The sequence below is a fragment of the Cottoperca gobio genome, chromosome 12 (assembly GCF_900634415.1).
Source record: "Cottoperca gobio chromosome 12, fCotGob3.1, whole genome shotgun sequence".
Lineage (NCBI taxonomy): Eukaryota > Metazoa > Chordata > Actinopteri > Perciformes > Bovichtidae > Cottoperca > Cottoperca gobio.
This window is the reverse complement of record NC_041366.1, coordinates 21,058,350-21,083,568: the sequence shown is the minus strand read 5'-3', so window position 1 is coordinate 21,083,568 and position 25,219 is coordinate 21,058,350. Positions and strand designations below refer to the sequence as shown.

At 43.3% G+C, this 25,219-nt stretch overlaps 3 protein-coding genes across 3 annotated transcripts; 2 read left to right on the top strand and 1 right to left on the bottom strand.

Moving 5' to 3' along the window:
• Positions 1–342: 342 nt before the first annotated feature.
• Positions 343–6,039, top strand: phyhd1 (phytanoyl-CoA dioxygenase domain containing 1). The gene is given in 13 exon segments (XM_029444782.1): positions 343–552; positions 1,403–1,561; positions 1,660–1,665; positions 1,779–1,854; positions 1,934–1,981; positions 2,321–2,376; positions 2,443–2,505; positions 2,590–2,611; positions 2,690–2,818; positions 2,925–3,054; positions 4,709–4,814; positions 4,817–4,842; positions 5,599–6,039. Coding segments are annotated over 13 exon segments (903 nt in total). The 5' UTR covers positions 343–519; the 3' UTR covers positions 5,648–6,039.
• On the bottom strand, positions 5,664–10,386 carry dolk (dolichol kinase). Its single transcript, XM_029444745.1, has 2 exons — positions 10,248–10,386; positions 5,664–9,311 (listed from the first exon to the last, which is right to left on the bottom strand). The coding sequence occupies exon 2, from the start codon at positions 9,195–9,197 to the stop codon at positions 7,626–7,628; it is 1,572 nt and encodes a 523-aa protein (XP_029300605.1). The 5' UTR covers positions 9,198–9,311; positions 10,248–10,386; the 3' UTR covers positions 5,664–7,625.
• Positions 10,387–11,241: 855 nt separating this feature from the next.
• Positions 11,242–24,957, top strand: nup188 (nucleoporin 188). Its single transcript, XM_029444693.1, is given in 44 exon segments — positions 11,242–11,342; positions 12,422–12,476; positions 12,679–12,752; positions 12,840–12,924; positions 13,022–13,102; positions 13,439–13,483; positions 13,580–13,672; positions 13,740–13,859; positions 13,938–14,149; positions 14,572–14,686; positions 14,785–14,985; positions 15,118–15,198; positions 15,285–15,377; positions 15,456–15,575; positions 15,663–15,789; positions 15,905–16,063; positions 16,353–16,479; positions 16,563–16,650; positions 16,755–16,831; positions 17,590–17,704; positions 17,789–17,909; positions 17,989–18,055; positions 18,622–18,747; positions 18,839–19,079; positions 19,254–19,460; positions 19,547–19,716; positions 19,812–19,881; positions 19,969–20,036; positions 20,114–20,309; positions 20,451–20,528; positions 20,611–20,696; positions 21,084–21,229; positions 21,346–21,524; positions 21,636–21,836; positions 22,112–22,204; positions 22,286–22,438; positions 22,838–22,975; positions 23,064–23,138; positions 23,782–23,913; positions 23,915–23,995; positions 24,091–24,222; positions 24,301–24,374; positions 24,461–24,590; positions 24,778–24,957. Coding segments are annotated over 44 exon segments (5,238 nt in total). The 5' UTR covers positions 11,242–11,316.
• Positions 24,958–25,219: the final 262 nt, after the last annotated feature.

The following is a 25,219-nucleotide window of genomic DNA, read 5'->3' as shown; positions in this document are numbered from 1 at the left end:
TGATGCTAATACTTTTGTAAGTAATATTTTGAATAGAGAACTTGCATATAGTATTTCTACTTTAGTACTTCTTCTACCACTACACATTTTAGTCTACATGCTATTTGATTAAATTCATGTATGTTTTGTTTATAAAATGTTTATTCTAGAACTAAATTATAAATTGGTATGAAATGGAAATACTCAAAGTACCTCACATTTGTACTTAATTACGAAGTGACTTTAATGTATTCAGAGCTTGTTAATAAACCCGAGTGGCCACAGGGTGGCGCTGTTTGCATTTATCTCCATGTTTCTGCAAAGACACGAGCGCCATCTGGCGGCCACGTGGTGTTACTGCAGCCCCGCCACGCGCAGGGAGCTTCATGTGCCTGTGTGTTGCAACGAAACGGTTAAAGTCCACAATCCTATTACGTCCTGTCCGTTTGGTTACCCTTTAATTGATTTAGACAAGTCACGTGGTCGGAGATCAGTGGAGACAGGACAGATACAGGAGCTGGACCTCTCCGAACACACAACATGGACTTCATGACGGATCGAGATGTGCAGAAGGTGAGCCATGCATGGAAATAAAAAGGTACACAAAGTACCGTGAGATGTAGGCAACTAACGTCATGCACGTTATGCTTTAATCGTACATGCTTAAATACAACATTTAACTAAATGACACTCTGTAGACCTTTTTTAGTCTTCTGTATAATGTTCCTGCAGGATTGTGTTGTTTATATTCATGTGGTTTGTATAACGGCTCATTACATAACCTGCTGCAGCCACAAGTGGCCTTTCCACCGGCTCCTCCTGCTGCGAGAAGCTCCACATCTGCATTTCAGAGGAAACAAAAAGCACTTGTTCATTCTAACATGGAGACACAAGCGGGACATAAATACTGAGATCAAGAGAAGTTAGTTTATTTAAGAGCAGATGTCACAAAGTACTTTATTATGTAACTGAAGTGAGAGTATATAAAGTGTGTTTGATACATGAAGTGCATCTTTGTGTGAAGTCATGTGACATCATGTGTTGATTAATTAATCACTCAATCACTTCCTTGTTACTGCTCCAAAATAATGTTTTTAAAATAAAGCTTTAACCCTTTAAATGTGAATAGTTTTACATAATGCCACTTGTCATTATTCTGTGTATTTAATGCTGCAGGTATTGTTTTTATAGTCTGTCACGTGTCAATGATTAGCAGCAACATGTGTGTGCAGGAAACGGCTCATGAGCACGAATCTGCCCACATTTCATAATAAACTTATGATTACAGGATAAAATAAATAAAATAAAAACTCATGCAACAGTCAAAATGATGTAGAAATAAAACAAGTCCACACAAAGGTCACATATTAAAAACAAGGACCGGCTCTTTGTGACGCCTGAGCACACGTCTCCCTCTGTGCAGTACATGGAGGATGGGTACGTGGTTCTGGACGGGCTGCTGACCCCCCAGGAGTGCGATGAGCTGAGGCAAAGGATGGCAGAGATAGTGGAGCACATGGACATCCCGCACCACTGCCGCACCACCTTCTCCACCTATCACGACGAGCAGCTGAAAACACAGGTGAGCTGAAGCACGGCGGCGTGAGAAGAGACCCGTCAGCGACTCGCACGCTTATATTATTATGTTCCTTTCACATGCTGTCCATCACGCTGCACTAGATGCAGGTAAGTGAGTGTGTTTCCTCTCCGTCGTCAGGTGTAGCTGCTCATAGTGTCGTCCCCGTGTGCCTCTCCCCTCTGTAACACCATCATCCCCTGCTTCTCCTTCTCGCCTGCAGGGAAACGCTGACTACTTCATCACCAGCGGAGACAAGATCCGCTTCTTCTTTGAGAAAGGAGCTTTTGACGACAAAGGTGCGCTGTATTTAAACTCATTGCTAGCCCGGCCTGCAGAATGCCACATCAGAAGGTTAAAGCATTTCCTGTCTTGCAGGGGAATTCATCGTACCCAAGCAGCGGTCGCTGAATAAAGTCGGACACGGTGAGATCTCAAATCTAATCTTCCAAAACATGTGCAAACTCTAAAAGTCCATAATCAGTGTCGCCTGATCCCACACTGTGACGATACGCCACTACAAGTCAAAGTCCTGCATTAAAACCTTATTTAAGTAAAAGTATTATCAGCTAAATGTAAAGTATGATATTATATCTGATGTGTGTTGCATGTTCCCTCCTTTACATCCTGTTGGGAGTTTAATGTACACAAAGCATCATATTTCAGCTTTGATGCATTTCCCAGCTGATCCAAGAGACTTTATTTATCTGAAGAAGGAGGAGAAACTTTAGTAACTAATAACTAATCCCAGTTTCCGTCTTTTAGCACTACACGCCTACGAGCCAGTGTACAAAAAGGTCACACATTCACCCAACGTCCAGGTGAGTGAGCTGCTGAACATCACAGATTATGTGCAGGGTCACAGAATAATAATGTTATTTTATTAGGGCATGGCGAAGAAGCTGGGTCTCGTCAGTCCTGTGATACTGCAAAGCATGTTCATATTCAAGGTAAGACCTTAAAGTCTGTTAATGAAGTGTCGTGTGAGAAGATGCTGTGTTCAGGATAACATATCGTTTGTCTCTCTCCTCCAGCAACCAGGGATTGGTGGAGAAGGTAAGAAATCTCAGTTAATTTGTATTTTAAAGACAGATATTTGTATTTAAAACTCTTTTTTTGGGTCTGTTTTTTAAGTGACGCCACATCAAGATGCCACGTTTTTATACACGGAGCCCCTGGGCAGAGTTATGGGGCTGTGGATCGCCCTGGAAGATGCGACCGCTAACAATGGCTGCCTGTGGTTCATCCCGGGGTCACACAACAGTGAGCTCACTTATATCACTTGTGTTTCTCCATCATACACAGATACCATCCTTTACAGACTGCCAGAGATCTGTTTCGATTTGTTACATCATCACTTTGTGTGCAGGTGGTATCTCTCGCCGTATGGTGCGCACACCAAAAGGAACCTTTCCCCTGACGGACTTCAGCGGTCGAGAGCAGACGTACGATGACGAGAAGTTTGTCGTTGCACCTGTTAAAAAAGGTAATTCACTGAAGTCTTTAATTGAAGGTGGAAAATAACATGTAGATTTAAGAATTGAGTATTTTCAGACACCTGACAGAGGATTGTATTCCATACAATATCTATATATATGTATCTATTATAATGTTAAAAAACAATAGATATGAATATAAATATAATAAATATAATAGACAGATAGATCTAGAGGAATATAGGGGAGAGAGAAGAGGAAAAAAAGATAAGAGAGAATAAGAGAAGAGGAGAAGAAGAAGGAGAGAAAGAGAGAGAGTAGAGAGAAGAGAGGAGAAAGAAGAGGAGAGAGAGGAGAGAGAGGAAGAGAGAGGAAGAGAGAGAGAGAGAGAGTGAGAGAAAGAGAGAGGAAGGAGAGAAGGAGAGAGAGAGAGAGAGAGAGAGAAAGAAAGAGAGAGGAGAGAGAGAGAGAGAGAGAGAGAGAAGGAGGATAGAGAGACGAGAGGAGGAGAGACGATGAGAGAGAGGAGAGAAGAGAGAGAGAGAGAGAAGAGAGAGAGGGAGAGAGAGAGAGAGAGAGGAGAGAGACTAGAGAGAGAGAGAGAGAGTAGAGAAGAGAGAGAGAGAGAGGAGAAGAGAGAGAGAGATGAGAGAGAAGAGAGAGGAGAGGAGAGAGTGAGAGAGAGAGAGGAGAAGCGAGAGAGAGAGAGAGAGGAGAGAAGAGGGAGAGAGAGAGAGAGGAGAGAAGGAGAGAGAGAGAGAGGGAGAGAGAGAGCCAGAGAGGAGAGCGAGAGAGAGAGATAGAGAGAGAGAGAGAGAGAGGAGAAGAGAGAGAGAGGAGAGAGGAGGAGAAGAGAGATGAGAGAGAGTGAGAGAAGAGAGGAGGGAAGAGGTGAGAGAAAGAGAGAGAAGAGAGGAAGAAGAGAGAATGAGAGAGAGAGAAGCGAGGAGAAGAGGAGAGAGGAGGAAGAGAGAGAGAGAAGAAGAGATAGAGAGACGTAGAGAGAGAGAGTAGAGAGAGAGAGAGAGAGGAGAAGAGAGAGTAGAACTGAGAGAGAGAGAGAGAGAGGAGAGAAGAGAGAGAGAGAGAGAGAGAAGAGAGAGAGGAGAATAGATAGATAAGGAGAGGAAGAGAGAGGGAGAGAAGAGGATGAGAGGAGAGAGAAGAGCGAGAAGAGAGAGAAGAGAGAGAGAGAGAGAGAGAGAAGAGAGATAGAGAGAGAGAGAGACCGATAGGTAGAGAGAAGAGAGATAGAGATATAGGAGAGAGAGAGAGAGTAGAGAAGAGGAGAGCTGAAGATAGAGAGAGATGATAGAGAGTGAGAGACATAGAGAGTAGGAGAGATAGATAGACAGAGAAGATGAGGATAAGAGAGAGAGCGATAGATAGAGAGAGATTATAGGAGATATAAGATAGAGATATAATATATATGATAGAATTAAGATTATAATTATATAGGATAGAGAGAGAGAGGAGATATATATATATAATTATGGATTATTAGGTATAATTATATATATAATATATATTTATATATATAATATTATTATAGATATTTTATATATGATATTATATCAATTTTAATAAATAATAATATATATAAATAATAATTTTAATTTTACATTTTACAGATTGAGCGATTTAATTGATTCATTGATACAGAAACAGCCGTAGTACTGTGCCGCACCAACATGTCCATCAACTCTTATGTGTTCAGGTGGTTGTCGTTCCTGCTCCCACGGGAGGGTGTGCATCGCAGTGCTGAAACACCTCGGACGACTTCTCGCCACGTCTACACCTTCCACCTGTGCATGGAAGCACAGCGACACCCAGCTGGAGCCCCGACAACTGGTGAGACTTCATGTAGTTTTCTTTTATTCCTATTTTACAAGTCAATCAAGCTGTGGTTGTCACAATCTGTTGAGTTCATAAGCAAAAGAAACACCAGTAGCTTCTGATGGCTAACGTCAGTCTTCAGTATAGCATCAGGATGCTTTCAGCTGCAGGTGACTGCAACATATTGACCGAGGGAAAAACATTGCTGAGGACATGAAAGCGTTTGAAAGGGCTCTTTAATGTTATAAGAGGACGTTTAGCTGGGGAACATAACACCCGGGGAACATATGAGCCAAAGGTTTTATGTTTGTCTGGAGGTCAAATGTTCAAGGTTTCCCTTTGGGCAGCGTGTTCACAGTTTACAGCCTGCTGACATCAATATCTCCTCAGTGGCTGGACAGAGGTTACCATTTAAACTGCTTTTAATTAGTTTACTATTTGAACTGTGAAGATACAAATCTCTTAGAACGATCCCACGGAGAATACATATCTTTAAAGTTAGCGACAGGTCACACCAGACTGTAGTCGAAGTCTTTTTTCTCTTCCTACTGAGCGATACGAGCCGTTTGTATTCTATACTAAGAAAAGGAGCTTCAATGCTTCCTTTCTTTCCTCCTTTAGCAGAGTGCACTGGAGCGTCCTTTACCAAAGGAAAGGAGATAATGCCGACCCACAATTCCTTGCGGCGGCAGCATCTAAAGCAGTGCAGCATTCGGCCGTCACTGTTAGTTTGTGTTTTGTTCTCACAAAAGACTCGTTTGGTTCTTCCAGGTTGCAACCCACCGAAGAACTCCCCTTCCCGCCGCTCTACGCTAAATGAAGAATGTTGGAGGACAGACACACAACTCTTTATTTCCTGAAGAAGAACCAACATGAACAGTTTTAACCACAGAGGATGTGGTTTGGATGAATTCAAATGTTTTAAATACAAAATCATCTGAGATCAACTTTCCATGAAGACATCACAAAACATTTAGTTCTACTTTTATTCAGCAACATTGTTTGTAATCTTTTCAAATTGTGTCAAAACGAGATGATTCATATATTTTTCAGACGACAGTAAGCATTTCTACTTTCAAGTATGTTCGCGTTAAGACGAAATGAATGATCAACCACAACATCCAAACCTCGTATGTTCATGTTAAAGTGAGGAACCAGAAGGATGAATGTCTGCTTCTCACGTGTGTATTAAACTAATGCACTAAATCAGGAGGCATATCAATGTTATCTTCCATCTCTGATGCACTCAACATGCAATATTACGTTATTAAAATGTAAGGATGATAGCAAAACAGTAGGATCATGCTAATACAACAAAATAAAAACACCAAATACCTTTTACAGATGAAGAGAAACCATAAGGCTGGTAATTATTAAACATCATCCAAGAACGATGAGAAGAAACCTGATGAGGATATTTCTAGAAATCAAAAGAAAAAGGCCTTCGTTCATCACGTTCCAACCCTAATATGCAGGGTGAAGGCTCAGTATCACATGACATGTATATGTTAAGTGTATCTTTAAGGGGTCCCATCAAACCTCAAACTAAAATATACTGTAGATACCTGCGTACGTGTTACAGTACTCATTTCACATTACTGTCATGCAAGAGCATATTAGATTCTGCCATATTGAAGTATAAACCAGCCCTTTATAAAGAGTCGAGGGGCTGCCATGCTTTCATCTACAATAGTAGGTAATGTGTGATAGAAAATATACTTCTTAAGGCAAATACTTTCAGCAGTAAGTCCTTCATATTGCCATCGGGGAGGCAAAATAACCTAATAACAAAAACTAAGCGAACTTTAATTAATGTTCTTCAAAGGCAATACAAAATGTGATCATTGGTGATCAGAGTGCGCAGCAGCAGCGTCTGCACTGTGCGCAGGCAGCAGCGTCTGCACTGTGCGCAGCAGCAGCGTCTGCACTGTGCGCAGCAGCAGCGTCTGCACTGTGCGCAGCAGCAGCAGCGTCTGCACTGTCCACATGTGTTTAAAAAAGGGACATTTTTCCACTTTGCTAATCTCCTGCTGCATAATTCAGGACGGCAAAGAAACCTCACACCGCCACGGTCACTACAGACGCAGCTCGAGGAATATTTAGCAACTCTTACTCACATTTCTTTGTAACCAATTCTGAAATGATCGTCTCATTGCTCAAAGAACCCGATACTGAAATGACTTGTGATCTGAGGGCCACAGACTCCACAATGTATCACATGTCACGCTAACGTCACGCCTGCGGGAGCCCTGAGAGCCAGACGTGTATCCAGTGGAGCTTCTTCTACGTCTGAAGCGTTTCCTCTGCTGTGTTTACGACTTAAGAACAGGTGGGGGAAAGGTGTTGGCTGTTGTCAACACACCTTGTGTTTAGAGAACACGGAGAAATGAACACTCACCTGGAAGAAAACATGAAGTCGTATTTAAAACATGAGGTGCCATTCAGCCTCTTGGTCTTACAACAACTCCTGTTTCCACACTTAAGTCATAAACACGGGAGAGAAATCAACGAGCTCAGACTTAGACGATGCATCAACAGTTTTATTTCCTCACTTGCCGATCAGCGCTTTATTTATTCATTTATTTTTACTCCCCTGTTGGTTTGTTGACTCAGCGATTACCCGGCTTGATGAAACTTTCGGCTTTAACTTTTCTTGCTCCGATCGGTCAACTGATAAAGGGATTTCTGACACTTCGATTTTTATATTTCTTACACTTACCCCCCCAAATTCATCTGTCTTTCTACCCCTAGAAAGAGCCGAGGACAGGGATCTGTTTTTGTTTGTGCCGTGTGTCCGGTCAAAGCAACAGCAGGATGAAGAGGTAGAGCGGGAGGAGGAGGTTGTCTATTTGGGAGGTGTAGGCTTCCAGCATGGCCACCAGAGTGACGGAGCCGACGATCCATGAGTAGGTGGAGTTCAGATTGATACTCCCATCAAAGATGAGAAACATGGCCACGGCAATGATCTGGGCGAACACCGATGTTGCCGTCCCCTCCATGGTTTTCTTAGTGCCGGGCCAACGGATCTCCCCCATGGTGCTGCCGAACACGGACGCCACAGTGTCTCCGACCCCCACGGCCAGCACACCTGCATAAGGCACCAGGCCGCCTGCACCGGGGATTATCCCCCTCGGCGCGCAGGGCCCGGGGAACAGCCATATGGGCAGGGACACGCCTATCAGCAGGTAAACGTGGGTCAGGATAAGAGGCCCAGAGTCCCGCTCATCTAGGAACAAGGTGAGCAGCTGCCTGAGGAGCTGACCCAGCGGCAGGATCCGGAAGTAACGCACGTACTCCAGGAACAAGAAAATCGCCAAGCAACCCACAGATGCCACGTGAAGCAGCTGCCGGTCATAGATTAGCCCGGGGACGTATGTGGCCACCACGATGAGATGGAAGTACTTCCTCACAATAGTCGAGGCCTGGTGCTTCTTGGACCCCGACTGGCGCTGGTAGTTCTGGTGCAACACAACACAAGTGGCCACAACAACCAGAAACATCCAGTACCCCAGCAGGTAGAGCCTTCGGTCGTTCAACGTGACAAAGTCCAACAGCCACATGATGGGGTGCCGGCCGATGAACAGGGAGAGCCACGGCATGAGGATTCCCAGACCCAGAACGGCGGTCATCATGTGAAAGAAAAGCGATGACACCCAGGTCTCAGACTCCATGAAGCAGAAGAGCAGGGCAAAGAAAACGCCCAGCAGCAGCGAGCCCACCACGATGACCGGCAGGAAGTAGTTCACTGCATCCCCTTTGACCTCTGCCAGATTCAGGGAGCGCTTGATAAGCTGGTTGACGATTAAACTGATTCCACCGACGATGAGGAGCGCCTCTCCGGGGGTGAAGCTGCGTGGCAGCAGGTAAAGCACAATCAGGCTTAGATAAACGAAGATCAACAGTACCTCCAAGACCTCGATGACCTCGGACACCGTCAGCGTCTGTTTCGTCGTGTAGAGAATCGCACTGCTGGCCATGCCTGCGATCACGCACGTGTTGGTGGGTACGGGTCTTGTGATGCCCAGCGCAATCAGCGAGAGGAACAGAGCCAGCATCATGCCCGTGATGGTGACCACCATGGAGAAGCGCTCGAAGTAGACGTTCCCCGAGGCGGAGCACTTTTCTTTCAGCACCAGGCCCAGTAAAGGCATCACCATGGAGGCCGGGACGATGCCACTGTTCGCCGACGGGCGGAACTGGAACACGGCGCCTCCCGAGCGGAGCAGACGGTCCCATTTGTGCTGCACGTAGAACGCCTGGATGAAGAGGGCGATAATGCACCAGGAGTGCTGGTTCCACACGGCCATGTGGACGCACAGCACCACGGCCAGAACTACAGAGGACTCCACGTACACCGGGCTGATCTGCATGGCTGCAGGGAAGGAGGGTTGATCTGAACAGATGGTCTGCAACAACGAAGGCCTTCTTCTGTCACTTCCTCTCTCTGGCACACTTCATCATTTGGCAGCCACTTGTGAGGATGTCTAGAAGAGGAGAAAGGAGGTGGCAATTAAGGGTCCGCGTATTCTGTACAGGACGTTCAGTTTCGTACCTCTGTGACCCAAATGATTAGTCAAAATATTATTTTGTTATCGACAAAAAGGCAGTAACTGTTACACTAAGAAGTATGGCCCTTAGCCACTGTTAACATTTGTGAATATTGTAATAATACAGAAAGTATAAGTGTTACTGAATCCAGTATGTGTGATACTGGGAGTCAATGAGTCATCTTAGCTTAACAGTGAACCTTGCTCAGGCTGAACTATGACCACACTGAACATTCACCCAGGCAGCGTGAAATCCACACAACTATCTGAACACATGATATGAATGAGCCCCCAGGACAAATGCAGTTTCTACATCAAATGCAACATTTGGGGGGGTTGGAAAGTGTTCCGTCTCTTTGTAGACATCTTGTGGTCTGTGTGGTAGTTTTGCATCTCCTTGTAGACGTTTTTAATCTCTTTTTGGACGTTTTGCGTCTCTTTGTGGTCGTTTTGCTTCTCCTTTTGGTCATTCAGCATCTCTTTATATACGTTGTGTGTCTCTTTATGACTTCCCCTCAACAAGAACTTCAAACAGAGGCTCTGGCCCAGGATCTTCTTAACATTTTCACAAATCCCTTCATGATTAGACTGACTTTGGACTGGGCTGAATCAGCTGTGGTAACACACACAGCCATCACATCTGACGGATACGCAGAAAAGCCAAAAGAAATCCTCCAGTCATGTGTTACATGCATGCTAATACAGCCCAGCTAACCCTCACCAAAGTGAGAAACGCGTCCACTCTGCAAGCCAAGGATGCTGCAACCTCGGACAGCGAAACACATCCGAGTTACCATAACGCCACAGAGGCGCTAACAAACCCGCAGCCGGAGGAGGAATAAAACCCATGTTGACAAAAACAAGCGTACCTACCACATAAGTGCAGCGAAATGTAGACGAAGCTGCGGTGTTACATGAGTCCTTTCTGACAGATTTCTTTCCTTTGTCAGCTGTCTTCTCTCACACGCAGAAGGAAGGGGCCATATTTGACAGCCGGGTGTGGAACACGTGGTACAGCCGTAAAATATCTCTTAAAGGCGTGGTTATCATTGTTTTTAATGTTTTTAAAAATATTATTAAATAGATTGTTAAGGCATTGTGCCGTTAAGAAATAGCATACTGGGAATTATATTTATTTGAAAACATGTTTATTTATTTAGCTACGTCCTCATTTGTTGAACTGTCTATTTTCCTTTGTTTTATTCTTATATTTTAAAATGGTTGTTATTATGCCTTCCATTGTTTTATTTCTGTTTATTTGCTGCCTCTTTTTTTGGTAATTATTTGATTGCTTGTTTTTTTTTTCGTGCATTATTTGCATTAGTTTTAATTTATTATCTTGTTTTTTTTACTTTATTGTAAAGCCCTGTATGAAAGCTGTCATAAAAATAAAGTTTATTATTAATAATAATAATAATAATAATAATAATAATTATTATTATTATTATTATTATTATTATTATTATTATTATTATTATTATTATAGGCCTACTTTTATAGTTATTTGCATTATAGCTAGTTCAGTAAAATACATGAATAACACATAACATGCACTAAAACACGATTATTCTTTATATACTGGAGAGAATAAAAATATATGTAAACATAGAGAAATTATAAGAATAAGTATGTAACAATATGTGCATTATACTACAACATATAACTATAAATATGTAAAAATATAGTATTGCACAAAGTCATTGTACAGTTAAGTTGGTATTGCACAGTTGAGGTAGTACTTACTGTTTTGATTTTTTATTTAAATTGTGTTAATTTAGGACTTTAGTGAAGACTTTAGTGAAACACTTGGAAACCGGCGGACATAACTATTTCCCTCCAGAAGGTGGCAGTAATGTAACATCCGGCAACAACAACATGTCAGCGAAGAAGAAGAAAGTGATGACGACGGAGCACAACAGCCAATCACATAGCAGGAGCGAAGATGGCGGAATCCGAGATGAGCGTTAGGTAGGCAGATGGCAGCAAACTTTAGCTAACGTCTACGTGGTTGTTTAAATAGTTTTTAACTACTTGCCAGCGAGTAAACATTCCTACACAATGTGTCTATGTATCAAGCCCTGTCGGTGGTAACACTTGTGTTCCACAGTGTCGTCAGTTTGAGCTGTTAGCGCCATGCTAACTTAGCTTAGCTAATGCTAGCGGTTGGACATTTGAATGGCTCTTCAGCTGCAGCGCGGTGTGTCAGCCGCATGACAACAACAGCATGTCTGAAGTTCTCTCTTACACTGGTTGTGTTGAGGAGCTCGTGTTTCTAGTTCATGGTCACAATGGTTAGAAGAGGCTACTAACACAAGCATAGAGAGGACAGTGGTAAATGATCTGGGCAACATGGACATATACACTGTGATATAAATGTCAACTGTCAGCCCGTTAACTGGAATAAATAAACATGTATGCTGTGATTATTTGTTTTTCAATATCGCCCACCTCCAAAGTAGTTCCAGCTGTGAAGTAGTTTGTGTATGCACTGATACAGAGAGTTACAGATGCATGTGTGGAAGGCTTATTACCTCTTGTTTGTTGCTCTTATAAACTTTTATTAACTCGTATAGTGAAGCTCATGGATGCGTTTTAAATAGGGCTGCAGCTAACAATTATATTCATTGTCAATTAATCGATGTGTGGTTTATAAAATGTCAGAAAATAGTAGAAAAAGCCCAAGATGATGTCCTCAAATGTCTTTTTTGTCCATGACTCAAAGATAATACGTAAGAGACCAGAAAAGATTCACATTTAAGGAGCCTGATGTTCTTTCTTTAAAAAAAATACTCATCGATTGATTACTAAATCAAAAATAGCTGGCAATTAATTTAATAGTTGAAAACCAATTGATTAATGTATGTTTTAAACACCCTCTCATAATGTAACACTTCCATTCATTAACCCGAACAGGAAAACTGTCAGTTCATATTAACTGTCTGTGAAAATGCGACGGGGAAATTTGCTATTTGAATAATTTGAGAAAGTTTCTCTCCTGTATAATATACATTAATGTATTTACTAACATATACACATTATTCTCTTAGGAGCAGTCGAGAGTTATGGACCATACTGCTGGGAAGATCTGCGTTGCGAGAGCCGGTATGTTTTCGTCCCACGTTCTTGTGTACAACCGTGTGCAGCTGCCGCAGCGTGTATGTAGGGTGTAGTTTGTGGAATACTCTTTATTTGGGTGAATTTGTACCAAAATCACAGAAAGATTGATATTATATATGAAAACATATACATTTGTTGTCCACTTGCAGCATATAATAGTATTTACTTGTTATAAAATGATTGACAGGCTCAGATAGAGGCAGAGCTGGACAGACACTGGGACAGACTGCATCAAGGACTCTGTTACTTTAAGCCACCCAGGTATGTTGGTTATCTCTGATCCTAACATCGAATCCACTTCTATCCATAACAACAGAACGGTTAATGGTCAGCATCTCTTTGTTCTAGCTCGTCCTCTGCTGGGAAAGTGAAGGAGAACAAAGATGTTGCACAACCATTGAAGGATTTTGGTTTGAGGATCAGCAAACTATTGGTAAGATTAAACGATGTTACGTGTAAAAGATGTGATTCCCTGTCTTCAGTCGTGCGTTTCAAGATGATTTGATAATAATACTGGAATAATGTTGCAGTGTCTCGACGAGCAGCAGAGCGTGCAGCTTCTACAGTGCTACCTGCAGGAGGACTACAGAGGAACTCAGGATTCCTTAAAGGTCTTCCTACTTTTTCATTTGTTTTTATACACTTGTGTGCAACAAAGTTCCTGTCACGCAGTCTGTACAGAAAGATGTTAATAATTGCATCACCTCGTTAAACTGTCTGATGTGATCACACGGCAGCGGCTGCAGCGCTCTGTCAACACTGGACCAATTAAACAAATGGTTGTCCGCACGAGACACACAAACCTGCGGAAACAGACGTTGGAAAATATCAAAGTTACCTTTTAATGTGTTTTGCATGTGGGATTAAATACTGCAATCACTTCTGCCCCATATTTCATGAGGAACAGAAGCTGTAACAAGATATTAATATAACAGTCGTCCGTACAGGTTGTTCTGAAGGACGAGCGACAGAGCCAGTCACTGCTGCTGAAGGTCAGTGCAGAGATTTATATATTTAAACTTACTGTTAGATTCAGCATGATAATTACACGTGTGTGTGTGTGTGTGTGTGTGTGTGTGTGTTCACAGGTGGCTGACTATTACTATGAGGAGCGCATGTGTCTGCTCAGATGTGTCCTGCTCCTGCTGACATACTTTCAGGATGAGCGACATCCCTACAAGGTGAGTAGCAGCTGCATTTCGCTCACATTTCTCCCTGAAAATGTGTTTATGTTTTGTTCTTGTCCAGGCTGAATACAGTAACTGCGTCAACAAACTGGAGAAGGACCTGGTGAGCAAGTACCAGTCGCAGTTTGAGAACCTCTTCAAAGCAGAAGCACCGACATGGGAAACAAACGGAAACCTCATGGTGATTATTTGGTTCACATTAAGGTGACGTTTGTCCATGAGAGGATGCAACCTATACACGTTGTTGTTTACTGTTTAGACGGAGAGGCAGGTGTCTCTGTGGTTCCTGCAGTGTCTGAGAGAACAGTCTCTGCTGCTGGAGATCATCTTTCTGTATTACGCCTACTTTGAGATGAGCCCGTCCGACCTGCTGAGCTTCACCAAAATGTTCAAAGAGGAAGGTTTTGGTTTACGGCAGACCAACAGACACCTCGTAGACAAGAGCATGGACTCGCTGGTGGACCGCATCGGGTAAGAGCACTATGATACGTTATCTCAGCGGCTACATCGAGCACGATCAACTGTTTGGTCCGTGAACGCATAACAAGTTTAATATCAAAGATAAGCACGTATGCAGTGAGAAAAAACACAAGGTTACTGTTAAAATCCCAACTTTTGACTATTAATAAAAGAAGAAGACGTGATCTTGAATTTGTATTATTAGATATTTGCCTAAAGTACGTCTGTACCAGATTTCAAGACTTTAAACCAATCGGTACAAATGTTGTGGCATTTTCCCTTCATCATACGAGACATTGAGATATTTAGCGCTGACCTCCGGCGAGGCCACATGTCTCATCTCATCGTGCTTTAACCTTCACCAAGCGTCATGAAAATGGTCTTAACGTCTCGTTGCTTGTGAGGGCGTTAATGTCTTGTATGTTTCTCTGCAGATATTTGAGCTCTCTCATCCTGGTGGAGGGAATGGACATAGACTTCCTGCACAAGTGTGCCCTGGAAGACTGCCCCGAGCAGCATCAGTTCTCCAGTGCTCCTGATGTCATCAAGGTTTGCCCCCAGTCTGCAACATGAATCCTCAACCATACGTGTGGACTGATTTAACCACGCAGACGTATGAACCTCCATCTCTCCTCTGCTTGTTCCAGGAGATGGATCAGCTGCTGTTGACGTTTGGGGACATCCCTCATCACGGGCCGGTGCTGCTGGCCTGGGTGCTGCTGAGACACACTCTGCGACCCGAGGAGTCCAGCCCCGTGGTCAGGAGGATCGGCAACACCGCCCTGCAGCTGGGCGTGTTCAAATACATTTCAACCATGCTGAAAGGCCTCGGTGTCTCAGGGAACAATGTAAGAACATATCTTGGATTAGTTTTCAGCATGTCATGGCCCCTCACTGGTTTATATCTGCAGAGCAGTGAGACGTGGAAGCTTCTGCCCTCTGTCTTTGTACTGTTGCATTAATTGTGTTTCTCTCTCCAGTGCACAGCCAGCACTGCCAAGATGTGCATCTACGGTCTCCTCTCATTCGTCATCACTTCTTTTGAGGAGGAAAGCCTTCAGGTAAACATCCAGACGTCACGTGTACATGTTAAACGTTCCTTACTCACGGTCATCTTTGTAACTTTCCTCGTGCTCATGTGTGACAGACTGGCGGTGTGGCGACGCAGTGCTCCCACCTGATCGATGCCGCCTGTGAGGTCCTCTCTGCTCCCAGTCTGGCGGAAGTCTTTTGGGAAATGGTGAGAAAGAAACAAAGAGAAGATTCTTTATGAGGAACAGAAAATATCATCTGATCGTTTGTCAAATGTTAAATCCAGAAGCCGAACATGGGGTTGGGAATGATCCTGGACAGTGCGGTCGGGATGTTCCCTCACAAGATCGGACCGCTGTTGCAGCTTCTCACTGCACTTCTGTCAAACAAGTCGACTGTTAAAAAGGTAGATCTCCCTCCTGCACAGACTTACACGCTCAACTCTGCTTTAAATGCTTTTAACAACTTTGTTTCTTTACCTCCTGAATGACAGGTGTACAACTTTTTGGATAAGATGTCTTACTTCACGCAAGCTTACAAACACAAACCCAACGATATCGTCTCCAAAGATGACGAGACACTGTGGAGGAGACAAACGCCCAAACTGCTCTACCCGCTCGGTTCGTTTTACTGCCAGAGCGTCTGGGGGGGGGGGGGGGGGTTCTTGATGCATGTTTGTATTCTGCATAATTTATAAGATTTCTAAGTTTCTCTTGTTTTCGTCGCGACCCTCAGGCTCGGGGCAGACTAACCTCTGGATGCCGCAGGGAGTGTTGGGCCAGGTGGTGATGGGAGGCGAGCAGGGCTACGTGGTGCGCTGGGATCACTCCTACAGCTCCTGGACTCTCTTCACCTGCGAGGTGGAGATGCTGCTCCATGTTGTCTCAACTGCAGGTACACGCTTGTTCCTATATTCACACATGCAGCATGCACGTTTACAAATGCACAAATGAAAACACTGCTTGCGCTCCATCGGGTTTTGGAGTCGCAGACGATGCTTGTTCGTAGGATCGGTTAAATGTTGTCTTTCATACGATTTATTGACTGTAAGAAAAACACAGAATTCAGCAGATTTATCTTTTAATACTCGTACATGAATACGGGAGCTCAGTTACACAATGTTTGCAGTGTTTGTTGATTTATTATAGAGTCATTGAGTTTGCTCTGCCTCGTCTTGTGCTAGATGTTATAGCTCACTGTGCACGTGTGAAGCCCATCCTGGATCTGGTGCATAAGATCATCAGCACAGACTGGACTGTGTCCGACTGCCTGCTGCCGCTCACTTCACGCATCTACATGTTGCTGCAGAGGTAAAGTCACTTTACACAGACGCTCTTAAAGTCTGTTTTCTTAGTCTGAACTGAATTTGTTTGACTTGTGTTGTGTCTGTCAGGTTGACGTCAGTCATCAACCCTCCAGTGGACGTGATCGCCTCCTGTGTGAACTGCCTCACTGTGCTGGCTGCCAGGATGCCCGGGAAGGTGGGTTTGCTGGACACTTCCCGTGTGAACAGGAAGTGAAATTAAGGATTTAACGTCACGTTTCTTGAATCCTCCTCACTCCTCCTCTCTCTTGTTATCTTCAGGTGTGGTCCAGTCTGCACCACACAGGTTTCCTCCCCTTTGCCTCCAACCCTTTGACCAGTATGGCTCAGTGTGTGAGGTAAAGTAAAACTAATATTATATATTTTGTATATTTTGTATATTTTGTATATTTTGTATATTTTATATATTTTGTATATTTTATATATTTTGTATATTTTATATATTTTGTATATTTGTACATTTTTATATTTATATATTTTATGTATTTTATGTATTTTGTATATTTTATATATTTTGTATATTTTGTATATTTTATATATTTTGTATATTTTTTATATTTTATATATTTTATGTATTTTATATATTTTGTATATTTTATATATTTTGTATATTTTAAATATTTTGTATATTTTATGTATTTGATATATTTTGTATATTTTATATATTTTGTATATTTTATATATTTTGTATATTTTGTATATTTTTTATATTTTATATATTTTATGTATTTTATGTATTTTGTATATTTTATATATTTTGTATATTTTATGTATTTTATATATTTTGTATATTTTAAATATTTTGTATATTTTATGTATTTTGTATATTTGATATATTTTGTATATTTTATATATTTTGTATATTTTAAATATGTTGTATATTTTATGTATTTGATATATTTTGTATATTTTATATATTTTGAAAATGTGAAAAATGTCCCACATTTCTGAGCTGTAAAGCCTTTCCGCAGTAAATCTTCCGACTCGCTGCAGCCTCATTACTCCCGAATGTTTCATCGGCCTGGCAGATATACAACGTCTATTTTTTGGGGGGGAAATCAAAAGTATTGAACAAAACTTTATTTTTTTTATTCAGCGCTGAAGGGATGAAGGCAGGTAACTACGGCAACCTGCTGGTCCAGATCGAGCAGCCCCGGGGCGAGTACGCTGTGACCGTCGCCTTCCTCCGTCTCATTACAACCCTGGTCAAGGTAACGAGAGTTTACATCAAATAAAAGGCTTTTTAAATCCATAGATTTAAATGTTTAATGTTCCTTATGCCGCTCTTCTTTCAGGGTCAGCTGGGCAGCACTCAGAACAAAGGCCTGATGCCCTGCGTGCTGCTGGTGTTAAAGGAGATGCTGCCCACGTACCATAAGTGGCGTTACAACATCTACGGCGTGAGGGAGAGGATAGGTAAGGATGACGGCAGGTTTCTTTCTTCCACACTGTAAAATGAAAGTGAAAAGTGACACCGGCTGCTCTGTCGCTGCAGGTTGTCTCATTCTGGAGCTGATCCACGCCATCCTCAACCTGAGTCCAGAGGGGGAGGACCAGGGCAGGTGAGGCCTGTTCCTAATCACTGTCAACATGAACATCGCTGCTATTAAAGACCATTTACATTCTGTCGTGTCACTTCAGTTAAATGATAATAATAATAATAATAATAATAATAACAATAACAATAATAATAATAATTAAACATGTAGTTTGGCTTCATGCAGCAGCCGACTAAACAATCTCCGCTCAAGGAGCACATGCTCGCTTTTATTAAAAATGAATAAAAATATAAAATTTATTTATTTATTTTTATATATATATTTTATATTTTTAAATAAATAATATATATAATATAAATATATATTTTTATATAATATAAATAAATATATATTTTTATATAATATAAATAAATATATATTTTTATATAATATAAATAAATAAATATATTTATTTATTTATATTTTATATATATATATATATATATTTATTTCTTCCCTTCTATCTCTTTATTTTCTTCCCTATTTTCTGATGTTTAATTGTCCAAACGTTTAACCAATAGTTGCCATGACTAATAATTGAGTGACATTGAGTTGTTAATGAATTGGTCATTGTGTTCTCCCCCCTGCAGCACCCCCACCCTGCAGTCTCTGTGCATCTACAGCCTGGCGAACACTGAGGCTGGACAGGCAGTCGTTAATATCATGGGGGTTGGAGTGGACACCATCGATATCGTGCTGGCTGCACAGCCCAGCAGGTGAGCAGACGAGTGTTGATGTTTTAGAAACACGTTGTCATGTTGGAACTTCATTACTGATAAATTCTCCGTCCTCTGCGACGCTGTGCAGCTGCGGCTCAGAGGGTCCCGGTCAGATCCTCATCCAGACAGTCAAACTGGCCTTCTCCGTCACCAACAACGTCATCCGTCTGAAGCCGCCGTCTGACGTCGTGTCCCCTCTGGAGCAGGCCCTGACGCAACATGGTGGCCACGGCAACAATCTCATAGTCGTCTTGGCCAAGTATATTTACCACAAACATGACCCGGCGCTGCCTCGCCTCGCCATCCAGCTGCTCAAGAGGCTCGCCGCAGTAAGGACTTCCAACACAAACGTCATGGAATTTTAAAGTAGTCATAACCACGCCTGGAAATGTTGATTTTCATACTGTTACATAAAACAAAATCATATTTAAGTCGTGTTTTAATCCACAAGTGTTGACATTAGTCGTGGTTGTCGTGAAGGAAACTAACCCTCGTGTCTGCAGGTGGCTCCCATGTCGGTCTACGCTTGCCTTGGCAGCGACGCAGCCGCCATCCGGGACGCGTTCCTCACTCGGCTGCAGAGCAAGACGGAAGACATGAGGATCAAGGTCATGATCCTCGAGTTCCTCACCGTCGCCGTGGAAACCCAGCCCGGCCTCATCGAGCTCTTCCTCAACCTGGAAGTCAAAGATGGAAAGGAAGGGTCAAAGGTCAGACCCGAGGGACACGAGGAGTAATACGAAGAAGGTTTTGGCAGCGTCTGGATGCTAAACGTGCTCTTGTGTTCCCGCTGTAGGAGTTTCTGCTCGGTGAGTGGAGCTGCCTTCACGTGGTGTTGGACCTGATCGACTCCAAACAGCAGGGGAAGTACTGGTGTCCCCCGCTGCTCCACCGGGCCGCCCTCGCCTTCCTCCTCGCCCTCTGGCAGGATCGCAGAGACAGTGCCATCTCCGTCCTACGCACAAAGTAAGATCTGAAAAGGGCTCCGATCAGAGCCGGTCAGCGTGGAGGTTAGAAGGACGTTGATGTTGATGTTTTATTCTGCTGCTTTTTTCACACAGAGAAAGATTTTGGGAAAATTTGACGACGCCTCTGTTTGCAGCCCTCACCCCCCCTTCAGACACCACCGAGGTATTTTGCTCTTTACTTACATACATGATGATTTCATGAGTAAGATGTCGAGTGTGTCAACTCAATAATTCTATCTTTGACTTTCAGCCTTGTGTTCTGGAGACGTGTGCGTTTGTCATGAAGATCATCGGACTGGAGATCTACTATGTCGTCAGGTACATTCACCGTTTCCTCCCAATCGCACTTCATTAATATAAAAGATATGAGATCTGAGCTGCGTCTGGGTCCACAGCGGGTCCCTGGAGCAGTCTCTGAAGGACGGGCTCCAGAAGTTTTCCAACGCACGACGATACGAGTACTGGTCCCAGTATGTGAAGTCTCTCGTGTGCCACGTGGCGGAGATGGAGGAGGACGGCATCTGCTCCTTCCCCGAGACCCAGATGTTGATCTCTGCCTGGCGGATGCTGCTCATTCTCTCCACGACTCATGTATGTTGCAGTGCTTTGGGGGGGGGGGGAGTGTGTGTAGTTTACATACGTGCACATCTTCAGTCTCTCCTGGAAGACATTCTGAATAGAGCTGCAACGATTAGTCGATAATATTTAGTGCGTTAATTGTTTTCTGTTCAGTCGGATGTGATGCAGCTGACGGAGGACTCGACCAAACTGAAGCTTTTCATGGACGTCCTGGACGGAACCAAAGCTGCTGTGAGTCTCCGTCTCATGAAGTCTGCGTCTCTTTAATACCTCGTTTTACTTTTATTACTGTTTTACTTTCCGTCTCTTTCAGCTGACGACGCCCATGTCTGTGCCCTGTCTTCGTCTCGGCTCCATGATGGCCACTCTACTCCTCATCCTCCTCAAACAGTGGAGAAGGTGTGTAATCATTTAAAGTTAATTAACTTCCGTATGTTCTGTGTCGAAGTGACTTACAGGGATTTTTGAAATCGGTGCTTCATTGAGCTGCAATGTTGGGCTAGGGTTAGGGCGAGGGCGAGGGCGAGGGCGCACCGTCAAGTGACACATTTCACAGCTGGTTATTATTAGTGTGACAACATCATGGAAAGAAGCCTGCAGAGAAATAAAACGTTTGTTATTATGTCCAAACAAGTCTCCTTCTGAAATCTCACAAACTCTCGTTCTGAAATCTCAAACTCTCGTTCTGAAATCTCACAAACACCGAAGTTGACCTTTAACGTCGCAGACATGAGTGCACACTTGTCCTCCTAACTCCTTCCCTGCACGCTCTCTTCCTGTGTCCAGTGTTGTAGCAACAGCTCCGGACATCCTGTCTCCTCTGTCCCTGATCCTGGAGAGCGTCCTGCAGGCCGACCAGCAGATGATGGAGAGGACCAAAGCCAAAATCTTCTCCGCACTCATTTCTGTGCTGCAGATTCAAGGACTCAACGGTAAGAGTCGTCTGTGAGTCGTCTGCGAGTCGTCTGCGAGTCGTCTGCGAGTCGTCCGTTGTCTGCGTGTGGATTTAATGTTGCAGAGGTTTATAGTTAGTTTCTTTGACAACTAGGCGGAGATATTTCCCAGCTGCCCCAGCTGTTGCTGTCTGTGTGTGAGACGGTGAAAGACGAGGCGCTGGCGCTCATCGACAGCACGCGACACATGAGCCAGATGGGAGAGACGGTGGAGGACGAGGACAGCATGGAGACGGACTCTTTCCGCGGCCCGCAGAAGGACCAGAGAGACGGGGTGAGCGATGCTGCGTCTGTCATCATAATCATCATCGTCTTTGTTTCTGTTGTAATGAGTGTTTTAAATATATAAGGCATAAAGCTAAGTGTTCCCTCGCTCTTCTGTCAGGTGTGCGTGTTAGCGCTGCACTTAGCGAAGGAGCTGTGTCGCAGCGATGAGGATGGCGAGCACTGGGTCTCGGTGATGAGGAAGATTCCCGTTCTGCCCTCGGTGCTCAGCGCGGTCGAGATCAGCCTGCGATCCAAACACAACCTCTACTTCACCGAAGCCGCGCTTCACCTGCTGCTCACGCTGGCGCGCACTCCTCAGGTACACAGACGCCGGTGGCGTTCAGTGCTTCTCTTCTAGTCCAACAGCCGTGCGTTAGACGTCCCTCGTTCCGGCTCGCAAATAAAATACAAATATATATAAATATGCTGCATCATTGCACAGGCGACACTTATCCTTTAATGTATAGTTTTTCATAAAGTCATAATTGATTTAATTATGTTATTAAAACATTTCATAAAAGGGATAGTATAATATGTCTTAAATATATTATAGTTCCTGTCCGTGTAAGATGTTGGGCTTGGTTTCTCCACCAGGGGGCAGCAGCTGTAGCCGGAGCAGGAATCATCCAGACCATCTGCCTCCCGCTCCTCAGCGTGTATGAAGTGTCTTCAAACGGAGCGTCACAGGTGATACAAGTGGAATTACATCCCTGTGCAGACACAGCACGCCATTAACATGATATAATAACACGACATGTCCGTGTGCAGAGTTTCTCCAGGAAGTCCCAGGACTCCGCCTGCTGGCCGGGGGTGTACCGCCTCTGCATGTCTCTAATGGAGAGTCTGCTCAAGACGCTGCGCTACAACTTCATCAACGAAGCGCTCGACTTTGTCGGAGTTCATCAAGAACGTATTCTACAGGTGTGAAAGTCGTCCTATTGCATAAATTGATGAATGAATGAATTTATAAAACGTCAGACAAGAGGCTTGTTCCGTCTGAATTCTAAAAGGTATTAATTTAAATATAATATATATATAATATATAAGAAAACCAACAAATATTTACATTTTAGAAGCTTCTTTTTCTTTTATTTGATTCTCAAACTAAACTTTTGAGCTCTATTTTATTTAACGTAAAGCTTGAGATGAACATTAACGATCAATATTTAAACTTTGCAGCAGGTTCTCTCACAAGAGAGCAACATACCATAATAAGTAATGCACATACGCAGGTGAAGTTCACACCAGTTCAGAACATGTTCGCTGGACGTGTGTGTGTTTCTTATTTCCAACCTTCACATGTTTCTTGTCTGAGTTCAGTGTTTGAATGCCGTGCGGACGGTGCAGAGCTTGGCGTGTTTGGACGAGGCGGATCACACCGTCGGCTTCCTGCTGCAGCTCTCCAGCTTCTGTAAGGAGTGGCAGTTCCACCTGCCCAGCCTGCTCCGAGACGTGCAGGCAAGAGAAGAAGCTCCTCGTCACAAACCATCAGCGCAGCTCCACCGGTGCAGCGTTCAGCTATTAAGTATTTCTCTGTCTCCTGCAGGTTAACCTGTGTTACCTGTGTCAGACCTGCACCTACCTGCTCCACAGCAAGAAGATGCTTCATCACTACCTCCAGGTCAGAACCACACTGTCGCATCGTCACATTTATTATCGCTTTTATTGTGATTATTTTTGTCATTTTGTAAATAATATATATATTATTTTATATATATTTTAATATATATATATATATATATATATATATATATATATATATATATATATTCTTTTATTTATATATATATATATATATATATATATATATATATATATATATATATTTTTTTTTTTTTATATATATATATTTTTATATATATATATTTTTTTTTTTATATATATATTAATAAAAAAAGAAATAAAATATACATGTATTTATTTTTTTATTAATATATATTAATAAAAAAATAATATATATATTCTTTTATATATATATTTTTAAAAAATATTCTTGTTCAGCCTGAATCTGTTTTCTGTTCTCGACTGTGCAGCTAAAGACTTTTAACTTTGATCTATCGGTCTATAGATATAAAGATAGATATAAAGATATATATATATATATAGATAGATAGATGGATATAAGATATATTTGAATCCTTTTTCTTTATCTACCCTGTGCCTTTCTTCTAAATGTGTTCATGCTGCATGATCAATAATTACTTTACATATGTTGTAATTCAGCTTCTGTGTTTTAAGATGTTTGCTTTGTTTTGTTTTTTTAGGTCAAAAACGGCGACGCGTTGCCACCTGGTCCTCTTCCCAGGACCCAGCGGGCCCCTCAGACCCCGTCTAAAGAGGCGGCAGGAGGGGAGCGAGAGGAAGCGGAGCAGAAGGCCCTGCTGGCTGTGCAAGTGCAGTCTTCTGAAGATCCTCAGCAAAACGCTGGCAACTCTGCAGCACTTCACTCCAGACTGCTGCCAGATTCTCCTGGACCAGGTCCGCCTGCTTATTATATATATTATATATGTATTCATAAATATAGCAGCGTGCCACGTGTTGACATGTTTCACGTCTGTGTGTCGGTGTGGCAGAGTATGGACTTGGCGGAGTATCGAACCCTGTTTGTGCTCAGCTTCACAACTCCGGCGTTCGACCCCGACGTGCCTCCTTCGTTTGGGACCCTGCTGGCCACCATCAACGTGGCCCTGAGCATGCTGAGCGAGGTTAGATGTTCGCCGTGATCACGAGCAACTCGAGCCGGCCCCACAGCAGATCCCTGATTGTGTTTGTGTCGTTCATAGATGGAGAAGAAGAAAGAGCCGGTTTCCCTGAGCATAGCCTCGCTGGCCTCCTCAGAGGAGATCCAGGCTCTGAAGTGAGTAACTCTTCTGGCTCTGCTTCAAGCATTCAGACTGTAACCTGGAGGAACCGGCTTTTAACTCTCAGCGCGTTGTTCTTCAGGTCCTTGCTGATGTTCACGATGGAGAACTGTTTCTACGTGCTGATCTCTCAGGCTGTCCGCTGCCTCAAAGATCCGTCCATCGCCCCCCGGGACCAACAGAGGCTCAAACAGGAGCTGAGCTCTGAACTGGTGAGACGGTCGACACGTTGCTATTTATAATGTTGAGGTTGATCTGTTGTCTCTCGCAAAGGGAAGATATGAGAGAACTAATTACTTTAGTTTCTGTATGTTGCACCCCCCCCCGGGTCGGTACAGTCCTGCGACAGCCTCAAACATGTTTCTACAGTGTTCTGATCTAACTTCTCTCCGCCTTCAGAGCACTCTTCTCTCAAGCCTTTCCCGCCACTTCCGCCGGGGCTCTCCGTCGTCTCCGGCCAGCGGCATGCTCCCCTCCACCCAATCCAAACCCCCCACCCCGGGCTCCAAGGGGAGCCACGAAGGTCAGGAGCCGTTCATCCAGCTCGTTCAGGCGTTTGTGCGGCTTGTGCAGAGATAAGAGGTGGTTGTAGTAGTGCAGTTAGAGGAACATTTGTATGTACAGGTATTGCAGTAGTTGAAATAGCACAAGTTTGTGACCTGAAGTGTTTATTCTAATATTTAATAACAATCGGAGCCAAAACTGCTGTTAGAACTGAATTGCCGCCTGGTTGTTATGAAGAGTTCTCGGTGCTACAAACATCACGACTGGTTTATCTTCCAGGCCTAGTTTTATAGGTCACTCCGATGTAACGACCACACCCGTCTCAAGTGCTACTTAA